The 11,950-nt window shown below is 34.5% G+C and overlaps 1 protein-coding gene across 3 annotated transcripts in view; it reads right to left on the bottom strand.

Annotated features, from left to right (window-relative positions):
* Positions 1-342: 342 nt before the first annotated feature.
* The window catches only part of LOC138317466 (hemicentin-2-like), a 35,938-nt gene continuing 24,330 nt past the window's right edge, over positions 343-11,950 (bottom strand). For 2 of the 3 annotated variants that reach the window (XM_069259148.1, XM_069259150.1), the window contains 11 exons: positions 10,657-10,935; positions 8,887-9,213; positions 7,935-8,234; positions 7,380-7,490; positions 7,204-7,225; positions 3,874-3,926; positions 3,703-3,733; positions 3,538-3,614; positions 2,696-2,726; positions 2,379-2,458; positions 343-1,387 (listed from right to left, as the gene is read on the bottom strand). In XM_069259148.1, the coding sequence (XP_069115249.1) occupies positions 1,347-1,387; positions 2,379-2,458; positions 2,696-2,726; positions 3,538-3,614; positions 3,703-3,733; positions 3,874-3,926; positions 7,204-7,225; positions 7,380-7,490; positions 7,935-8,234; positions 8,887-9,213; positions 10,657-10,935 (1,352 nt within the window). In that variant the 3' untranslated portion in view covers positions 343-1,346. The remainder of the gene's footprint in view (positions 1,388-2,378; positions 2,459-2,695; positions 2,727-3,537; positions 3,615-3,702; positions 3,734-3,873; positions 3,927-7,203; positions 7,226-7,379; positions 7,491-7,934; positions 8,235-8,886; positions 9,214-10,656; positions 10,936-11,950) is intronic. The other variant, XM_069259149.1, reaches the window with a different exon arrangement.

The following is an 11,950-nucleotide window of genomic DNA, read 5'->3' as shown; positions in this document are numbered from 1 at the left end:
TTAAAATTATATGTAAAGCAAAAATGATTTGCCTAATGCAATGTATACAATGCATGACACACAAGGTAGCTGCAATTTCTGATCACACATATAATGTGACCCTCGATATGTTTTCTCAAATATTATATATCCGTTTGATTTTCTAACGATATCAAGAAACAGTGACATCCTAACGCCACACCCTTGTCCTCAGCAAACATTTAGTATCACAAGTTACTCATTTTCTGCAACATTGGATATTCTAAGATATCAGTTATGGTCGGAATTTCCTCTATTCTCATTTGCTAATACATCGTCACGTGAAAGGTTTTTTCTGTTTTTAAATCCAACGAGTCAATTGCGACGTTACATCCGAATGGATATTTCTTTTCTGACGTCCACCCCAAGTCGATAAAGTTATTGTGACCTCACAATATCGCGACGTTGAGTTCTTTGGGAAAATGTAGTCGAGACATTCTCCACGCGTTTCTTTATCATTTAGCATAAAGAAATCATTTTAAAAATAGTTATCATATCTAATATAAATATAATGACCTTAGATTCGGTCAACATGGTGTTATAACATTCTGTTCGAATACAAATAATGACCTTGGTCTACGTCCTCGGTCAATATTTAATTCTACCACAGAGGTAAAACACCATATGGACCTCAGGCAAGATCCACAATTGATAAATATGATTAAATCTGAAATACATCTAATTCTGATATAACATTACAGGAAAACATGCAGTTTGATATTAGAATATGGACAATGGTTAAAACACTTAAATGTGTATTATTTCATAGGAAGGTTGTTCATGAATGTCGTGTCCTTTACTTGTATGCTGGTTTGCTTGAACACACCAAAGAAGGACAATCTATCGTATATGTGAGGTACATGTATATAACCAGCATCACAAACGCTCTAAGATACAAGAAACACGATACGTTTTAGAACATACATATAATAAGCACACATAAAAACATGCATGCACCGACCATGATTCTTGTATTCTAGTCGGTTTCTAATTCTAGCATTTCTACTTTTAAGACCTACTTTATTATTACAATACTCCCTTCCATAGTTCCAAACATCGATCTTCTGTATTTGTATGATATTCCGGATTTGCATATTACAGAGTTATCTGCACTTGCGGGTAGGTATTGATTGTGACGTCATGATTTTGCGAGCGTAACGTTATGCTTTTCGGAGAAAATGACGTGAATTGCGCTCACAAAATAATGACGTAACAATCGATACCTGCCCTCTGTAATATGCAAAGACGGAATATTAGATTCTAAATGTCTTTTCAAACATCATCCCTCGAATACGACAACGGGCTCTTGTTTTCCTCTTCTAAGTTTTTTATAATTCAACGTTGACATACGTTCTATCTTTTTTATTCACTGAAATCATAGATTGAACATGTCTTACAATATGTGTGGCATAATACATCAATGATATTGAAAGGGTTCCATGTGATATAAAACTATCACTAGACGATTCATATAGTTCATTTTATATAGACTTCCACAACCTCTATGAATTGCAAAGCGATTCGTTTTATTTCAAAAGCAATGACTGTGTCATTAAAAAGATCATATTTCAAAGTTTAACGTATTCAATGATACTTTAAATAAATTATTCCAATATGATTTAATGTAAAACAAAGAAATAGGACGAAACTAAAATGAAATGCCTTCGAAATTGTCTCGTGTCCTTTAAAACTAATGAGCCCAGCATAACATTTTTTCTTTCATACCTACGGATGTAATACTGGCTGGTCCAGGGCAATACACTCATGTCGCCTGAGGCTGTATTGCATGGCTACCCATGCAATAAAGCCTCGTGACGTCACGGCGTCAACAGAATCTCTATTTCCTCGGTAAAATTTTAACATTTTTTTCACAAATATGACTGGTTTCACTATAAAAGATGCAAACAACGGAATTTGTTTTGAAAATATCACAATTTTTCACGTATGGAAAATTGACTTCCAGTCGTGGATTTCTTCGAATTTATTAAAATGGCGGGATATTATAGTTGTAAAATTGCAATAAAACGTCGAGGTATGAAAGAAAAATACTCTTTCATAAAGGATTGGGATATTCTACCCTCGGGATCACAAAATGTTGCAAAACCCTCGGCAAGCCTCGGGTTTTTCTACATTTTGTGACCCTCAGGTAGAATATCCCTATCCTTCATATCCACATATGAAAGAGTCTTATATTATTTGGCAGTACAGAATGCATCGTGTTTCCAAATGACTACTAACTTGTTTTCTATCGCGTGTATAGCCGTTATCAAGATATATTAGCAAATGCAACATGTGTACTTTATGTGGACAATGACTTACCAGAAAGTGAAAATTTTATAAAAAGCAAGAAAAAAACAAACCTCTATACATATCAGGTTTTGAACCACGAAGATCTTCATATACATTACTACCAGACCTCGTCTGTAACGGCTCGTACTGCCTGTTATAAAATCAAATGGAGTTGATATGTTTTCCATTTGAACATATTAACCATTATATATATTTATGCATCCGATATATCTGATAGCGATTTAAAATAAAAATGTTGCTGTTGTCTCTCCAAAATTACAGACAAATACAATGTATTAAAGCTATTACCATTTTCTGAGAAACCTGTTAGAATGTTTATTGTTCAGATCGGTGGGCAGAATTATCTACAAGTAATTATAATACTGACCCGTCGGAATGGCCAGAAACATTCTCAGCACCTGTAAAGAATCAAGGATTAGTGTGTTATCTAGTATGTATAATGTACGCGTGTTTTCCTATACTCTTGAACTTCTGCATTTAGCACATAATTGGTAATTGTGTCAACTACATTGAGGTTCTCCAGCTAGTGATTTATCATCTTTAAAAAAAAAGACAATTGCTACAACATTTTTTGTAGCTGATGTCGTGCCGTTCCAACCATGCCATGTTCTGTTGGAAATATTGGCAAATTTGTTGACTTTGCATGTAAATGGAGAATAAGAATTAAACTGTCTAAAAGTTCATATTTGTGTTTCCAAAATACAGGACTGGTTCAATTACTTAAGCATTGATGTCACTATTTTTACTTCATCGGGATATGAAAGAAATTTTGTTTGCAAACTTCTAGTAGCGGATTCCCACAAAAGTTTGCAAATACAATTTATTTCATAACCCGATAAAATTAAAAAATAGTTACATCAATGCTTATAATTAATTTTTCAGAGTACTTGATAATGCAAAATACGTTTAAACGTACGATTCAATTGATTTTCCAAAGGATTATTTTTCTAAAGCAATACGCAACGTCGACGTGTCTATCGTGGCGTCATGATAACGTCGGGTTTTCGCGCCAGTCTCGGTTTTTTTCTTCAAAGTATATGAAGAAAAATGATCTGCCAATCAGAAAGTCGGATTTAGTTTGAAAAATTAATATAACCATAATCATTATAGTTATTTTGCAATGTGTATACATGGTAAAATGCCGATATAATCAGTACAGTGTTACTTACGTTTTCATTAAAATGCACTTATGCGACAAGAACATCTTACCTTGACGATGTCTACTAATATCAGTGTATATAGTGTCCATTGCAACATCATTTCCGTCAGTTTGTGGATTTTGAGATCTGCAATAAACATTCAAACAAAGTTAAGTGATTTTGATTGCGTTGTTTAAAAAAAACAGGGACTAGTTGAAAAGAAAATAGTGTTTACCTTACGGTGTCTCTTGGCATTGCTCCTCCTGCTGAAAGTTAGAAAAATACAGTACATTTGAATATGCTAACATTTTATACCGTAAATTCATTTATTTGGCACTTTTACACTACATCTGTGATATTTGTTGTGATATGTTTAAAAGATAAAAGTACTATTTGCCAAGCATACCTCTTTCTGATATTTGTGCATCCTGACAGTCTTGTTTTCGAAGCTGGAACTGTCTGAAAATATGAACATTTGGAATTATTACATGCTAATCATGATAATTAATGTTTAACTGTGTCGTGTTCATTACTACTGGTGTTTTCTGAATAATCAAACTTCTGACACCATTTGCCGCGATCTGCACTACTGGTGTTTTCTCTTGACTAATTTCACTTTTCGACACCAGTAGTAGCGATTTATGGTAATCTTATATCTGACACCATTTGCTACACTTGTTTTTTCTTTCTTCCAATCACCACAAATTCACTTGAAGTAATATTTACAATTTATTTACAACACTTCACAATATGTACAGTATGACGAAACACAGTTGATACAAGATAGAAATTAAAATCCTAAGTAACCACTTTCTCTAAATACACGATCCAAACTGGAAATCCAACTATCCAATTAAGAAACTCTCATAAATCTTAAGTCCAAGCATCTAAGCGGAATATCTCTAATTCCCTCAAAAAGCTAACAACACTTTAAAGCTAGTCCCGATCCCATCGAAACACTCCTATCACAAAGCGTACTCAATCAGTCCCATTCCCAGGGAAGGCACTCCTGTAAAATCTCGTAAGCCCTTTTAATACCCCTTCATTAATAAGCTCATGCTTAAACATAACCTATATCTACAAAATACAAATATCTAAATTAAGGATTCTAAGTAAAGATTTAAGGAAATACCCTCAGACTAAATATACGCTCAGCCGAGCATATAAATTAGGGAATCTAAGTAAAGACTTCAGGAATTCCCCCTATACTAAACATACACTTGAAGCATCCAACAAAAGCTTAATATACTTTCCAAGCAAAGCTAAATAAAGACTCCAAGTGACCCCTAAAATAATTCTGTGAATTCCCCTAAACTTAATATATGCAATGCCATTTCTCTGAGAAGAATGTCAACTGGACCCTAAAAATGCACACACAGGTGGCCTTCAGGCTCCTATGATTCCTGATTAGCCAAGTATCTAGGTTCTCCCCATACCCAAACTGGACGGAACCGACCAATTTAAATACACCCTTTAAAGCTGACAATGCAAGTTAAAAGTATACATTTGAGACCCCAAAAAAGATAAAGTTTATTTTCATTATTTTTTTTTCTAAATTAGTTTTTGAGACAACCCTTTACGTTTCTATGGACGGACAGTCGCCATTTTGTCTTAACTCTGCTTGGATACAATACCGGGTACCAACCCCTATATAAAGCGCGTGAACCACATACACGTGCAATTAATCGAACGCTCGCAGTTCAAGGTGTATCAAGTAACACGAGACCGGCTTTAGACCTACTTTACAATATACCAAATATGTATTTACGTGTAACCTGAGGCCGTGGCATAAGAATATAATGCTTAGTACGTTCAATGTTTTCTCAAATGAAGTTTCTAAGAACCAAAATAGATATATATAGTTGAATAAAAAGTAATGAATGAATTCATACTTTCGTTCCACGTGCGAGATCCATTCGGATTATAACGTAAACAAACTCGAAAATTCTAATAGCAGATAGCATTGTCAAACAAAATATAAACACTACCCTCACCTGACAAGGTTTCATTGAAGTAATGTTGTCAGCTAGATCCCAAAATATGTCAATTATGAGCTATTAAAAACGTCAATATATACTAGATATAACACGAACATGTACATGTGTATGCCCCCGGTAGTTTATATATGGTAGCGTCACTTGTTTGGGACACGTGGTCACGTGCACGTGGCCAGTCGAGTACATCGGGTACGATATAGTATAGTGGAGATAGTTGGACGGATTGTTATCAGGATTTCTATTCATTTGCGTAGAAAGTTCATTTTATGAAGCATCTAAATGACAGCTTAGAGGAGTTTGCTTGCTAAAACAAGTCCTACACAGATTTACAGGTAAGGTATTTGTTTACGTATAAGAAGGTGCTACACAGTGGACAACTAACAACGAATTTTGAAATCTCAAATGTATACTTTTTAAAGATGCTCCACCGCCAGCAGAGCATAAATGATAGTCATCATTTGAAAAATAATAGGTGTTTAATCGTGTATATATATGGCTAATTAACACAAAAAATAATATAAAATAATTTATTTCGCCTTTGGTGCATGCACAATCAGTGCTTCATTCCATATACATGTAGGATATAGTGTCACAGAATTTTTTCGGGATGCAATTAATTATTCTTTCATATTTTTATCTTGAAGTAAAATTAGAAGCTCAAACTTTTCACTGGTGGTAATGGTGTAAAGTAAGTAACTTTTGTAACTGAAGAAAAATACTAAATCGTCTGCTTCTGTTTTTGATAGTGAAAAATACCATTTGTCAGCGGTGGAGCATCTTTAACTTGCATTGTCAGCTTTAAGGAACATTTTACTAGGGTAATAAAATAATAATCTAGACATTATGAAACTAATTTCTTACTCTTACCACCAACTGAATGAACGTAACAACTATAACTATACACTATTCCGTCTTTGCATATTACAGATCGGTATTATCGATATTATATCAGTTTTAACGACCGTAATTTGTAAGCGCAATTCACGTCGTTTTCTCTGAATGGTATGGCGTTAAGTTCGCAAAGACATGACGCCACAATCAATACCTAACCGCAAGGGCAGATAACTCTGTAATATGCAAATACAGAATACACCTGGCGGATATGACGTTTTGTTTGCCGGCTAAATTTCCTATTCGAATTAAATCGCTGATAACAAATTTCTCATCTGTAATAATACATCTTAAAATGACGATCACAGAAAAGATGAGTTGATATCCAGCACTATCATTCAATGCGTTCAATGTGTGTAATGTCTTGTTCCATCATCTTCGAAGGATAAGGGGCGGGCGAGTGGTTCAAATGTTACGACATATTTCCTCAAGACCTCCACTTATTGGTTTCGAATTTGCATCCTCTGTGCGGCAGTTGCCAGGTACTGACCTGACGTCAGTGAGTGTTATTCGGGTACTTTAACGTCTTTCATAAACCTTGTCGTTTAGTACATGACTTTGGCTGTTAAAAGGACATGAAACAACAAAACAACCCGAGTCAAACCAACGAAAACCAATATCGAAATCCTATTAAAAACACAATATCAATCCCCTATTGAGATGACTACTAAACGTAGTTTTGATATTTATAAACAGAAGTATAGAAACACCACCGGTTGAATATGGAATAGAAAGTGAACACTCGTGATGTACTATGACAAATAGAATAAATAAGATCATTCAAAATATGTTGAATTCTATACGTCACTGACCTGAATATTTTCACCGTTGAAGTCTTTTATACTCACCTACACCAACGTCGTCCCTTTCCTGTTCAAAGATATGATTTGAGATTATAATTTCGAGTTTGATTCAGCAATTACAATGATTATTATTGGTAATTTGATGATTTTCTGTTGTCATTTTCTTATTTCAAGTCAGTATTAAAGCAACAAAGTAGAATAGAGAATATGTCTATACGTACGTGTGAAGACAGCCATGACCCCGATAAGCATCAGTACTACTAATATGACAATCAATGCTATACTTGCTGCATGCAAACCATTATTGTTGAATCTCACGTATTTCACCGAGTCTGTTAAAAATGTATGTAAAAATGAAAATGAATGTTAATTATTCATAACAAATATTAAAAGATACAATTTCGTGTGTTGTCTCTATGAATGGATATGGTGGCAATATAATATTTAACATTGGAATCGAAGTTCGTTGCAAAATAGAATAAAAAGATCGTTGTACATGTTACTACAAAAGTGAGGTTTCAAGTGAATGCAAACAGGACAACGGTGTTTGAGTTACATAATTTACAATATGATCGTTAGTCCTGTGCAAGTACAAAGAAATATACTGAAGATATTATACGTCGTATTTAGTGGTTTTATAATTTAGCACGAGCTATACGTAAGCAGTTTTGCGCTATAATTGGATTGTGACAATATACGTACGTTAATAGCAGTGTGACTACAGAAAAAACACATAATAGCCTAAGTTGTCGTTAAGCATAAAAGAAATAAATTACCTGTTGTACAGTTAACGTCACGTTTCAACGTTGAATTTCCATATTTGTTTACAGCATACACATTGAAGAAGTATTGTGTACCTGCAGATAAACCAGATATAAAGACAAAGGAAGTTTTGTGTTGTCCTGGATCAGGTGTGTCGAACGTTCTATTCAAAACAAAAGAGTTGTGTGCCTCACTTTTTATCCCAATCACAAACGTTTGAGTTGACCCTCCATTGAATTCCGACCTCCAACTTAAGAATGCTCGATTCTCGCTCACACAAGCAACTGTCGCATGATACGGGCGAACTGGCCTTCCTGAAATCAAGGATTTGGTGTAAATTTTTACACGTATACGATTATAGGGTGTATGTGGTATACATGAAAATATTAAATATCATTATATATTGCCGTTGTTTGCCGATACGTTTTTGTTTTTCAGAAATAGTCATCAAATGCGATATCAACCACAAAATCAGCTACTGGCTACTCCAGTGAAAGCTGAGTCCAGATACCTCTTACGCGTCCAGTAACATGTGGTAAAGATAGATCGAAGTAATCTCCTCTTGGATGTGGTGTCGCAATTTCTTTAGACGTTAAGTCGTACTCAAAAGTCATAAATTGTTTATGGTGACATTGAGGTAAAACCAGTAACAATGAACAAATAATTACACTGCACAATTCCGCGTCAAAACAAATACAATAATTATGAATCAAAACACGTGACATATATACCATATTTGGCAAATGCAAAAGGACCCACATGAGGTTTATTGTCCGTGTAAAACAGGCAGGTTCCAAAATGACTATAACTGTCGTAAAAGAAAAATCAAATTACAACAAATGATATGCAGTTTTCACAATATTATTATTCAAAACCTTAAATACGTATATATACAAATATAAAGCTTTTATGTTGCGGGGATATATTATATGTTTGAACACAGTGTTTTCCCCAATAGTACATTACCTTGAGGTACAACAGTAAAACTTATCAACTCGCTCCCTTCACTGTTGGTTGCCGTGACGTCATATGTTCCGAACCACTGTTCCTGTATATGTGTACGCGTTCCTATTGACATCGCGGTTAAAGAATTCAACTGGAAGGAATTCTGAGACACAAAATTATCTTCTCCGTCGACTAGCTTTGATAAATGGGTGCCTCTGCCTTCTCGAAATGTCCAAGTAAAAGACGGCTCTGGATTTGCTAAGAACAGTGCGGTTAAGGTAAGACTTTCCGAGATAGCCAGGCCAACGTTATGGTGAATATTTACTCGGGGGTCTGCTCGGGGTTTACCTATAATAAATGTAAAACAAAATTTATACCAATAAAGTATTATTTAAATTGACCTATGATATCTACAGCACAGCTAATGTGATATAATTATTTTCCTTTGTTTTCATACCAGATCTGTCTTTCAGATTGGCCAAAACTTTTTTTTTTTGCATACCACTATGAAAATATGCAAACATTCTTATGATAACACTGGAATAATTCATACAAAGCATGTTTGAAAGCATGTGACAATTGGAAGCATTATCCTTAATTTGGAATTAATTTGATTCTTCCGTAATGGTATTTCAAAGAAATATTAAAATTCGATGATTTAGGGTTAATAATATAATTAAAGATGCTCCTCCGCTGACGATTTTGTTTTTTCATCAGAAACTGGTGTAGACGAATAAGCGTTTTTTTCAGTTACAAAAGTTACTTACTTTACATCATTAACACCATTTCAATATTTGAGTTTTTATTTTTTTATTTTACTTCAAGATAAAATATTAAAAATAATTAATTGCGTCCCGCACTATGCACTATATGTAATGAAGTACTTACTATGCATGCACCAAAAGCAAAACGATTTGTTTAACATCAGTTATTGTTCAAATTAAGACTTTCATTTATCCTCTGTCGGTGGTTGAGCATCTTTAGGTAAATTGTTAAAAAGCCCCCTATGCAATACAATCATGAAGATAGGTATATAAAATGTCGCAAAAGAAGGCGACATGATTATTTATTGTCACCAAATTGTATTCATGTAGCTTATGCTTCCGTGCGGTAACAATTAATCGTATACATGTACTTATTATGCAATAAAATACAATTAAAAGCACCCAATGGGTTGATAGATAAATGTCTAATATTCCTACCCTAGACGTTGAAATCCTCCTCCCTTAAGAAATGAGTAATCGATCGATCGATGGATAGACAGACAACTTGGAATAAGTATACTATTTTTTTACAACCCACTTTGAAAAAAAATTACGCACTTTGATAATTTCTAAAAGTGCTTTAAATATGATGCACGTCGACGCCGTCTGAGAATTGTTTACAAAGTGCGTTGAATTTGTACCATATATCACGCACTTGGCAATAAGTTTGGTTGGTATATCCCTGGTGACCACTGTGGTACTTACACAGAACGTTGATAGGTATATCACTGGTGAAAGCTGTGGTACTTACACAGAACTTTGATATGTATATCCCTGGTTACAGCTGTGGTACTTACACAGAACGTTGATAGGTACATCCCTGGTGACTGCTGTGGTACTTACACAGAACGTGGATATGTATATCCATGGTGAATGCTGTGGTACTTACACAGAACGTTGATATGTATATCCCTGGTTACAGCTGTGGTACTTACACAGAACGTTGATAGGTATATCCCTGGTGACCGCTATGGTACTTACACAGAACCTTGATAGGTATATCCCTGGTGACCGCTGTAGTACTTACACAGAACGTTGATTGGTATATCCCTCGTGACCGCTGTGGTTGAGACACTGTTCCGGACAGAACAGGTATAGAGTCCGGTGTCCATACAGCCAGCGTTAGTCAGGGTGTAGATACTTTCCAGGACGTCTGAGCTTTCGAGTAGAACGGTGACATTGTCGCCATAGAACCATTGTATAGTGGACGCAGGGACACTTTCTACTGTGCAGACCAAAGATGTACTACCACCTTCTCTAAGGTTACTATCCAGTGTAGATTTTAGGTTCCGTATCGATGGTGAGTCTATAACACGCAATAATAAAGATACAAAAAGAGTTGTTCCCTAACATATTTGCTGTTGGATAAGCGTTCACCAGAGTGGACTTGCATAAAATATGTTATATAAAAACACATTTATTTTATAGTCACAAAAACACAAGTACGTACCGATTAATTATTATATCAAAAAATGATTAAAGCTATGTCCCTGCAAACTCATAAGAATAACTGAAGTTTAGGTCGATTTAAAAAAAGCATTAATGTTTGCATGGTTGGATCAAATCTAAAGAATAAATAGAAATATCGTTAAAATTGTGCTGGCTTAATCAAGGCAGTAAGTCACTAGAAAAATATAATGCAAAAGGTGGAACTGAACATTTTACTGATACAAATTCGTAATATTAGTTCATACGTATAAGGAGATCGTAGTCACGTTGATACAAACCGCATCAAACAACTGATTGATGAAACTGAGATAATTTGAAGCTTACGATCAATAGATATCTAACGATGCGTGTTTGGGTGTCAAGCATCTACTAATTTATGAGTATAACAAAAACTGTTAACATTTTTTTATGTAAATGTTGAAATAAGGTCATGTTGTAGAAATTATTCATGGATTTTGAATACAATTACTCTCTCATCCTCTTTGTACTGCGACTTGTTTGTGACATTGAGTATATTTACTAAAAGGGATTTTTGGAAAAGATTTTATCATTTTTATCCGATTGAGTCATTATCTAGAATAATATGCATATAATACATACATACTAAAAATAAATATATATCAAAGAAATAGCAACCACATTAAGTAGAAAACAGATGACTGCAAATCCTTGACACACTGATATTACTTTAATTTTTTTTTTTTTCAAACCAAGTCATCATAAACCATGACAACGGCATGGATAATCTCTGTTTACCTATGTCAGTGTATTTACGCTGGAGTAGCCATGCGATAGTTTTTAGACAACATTAGTCATTGCCATACGCTATTTTGAAACAATAAACAATAAGCTCATAGTAGTTTACGGACAGG

This window comes from Argopecten irradians, chromosome 3, assembly GCF_041381155.1.
Source record: "Argopecten irradians isolate NY chromosome 3, Ai_NY, whole genome shotgun sequence".
Lineage (NCBI taxonomy): Eukaryota > Metazoa > Mollusca > Bivalvia > Pectinida > Pectinidae > Argopecten > Argopecten irradians.
This window is presented reverse-complemented; position numbering and strand designations above follow the sequence as displayed.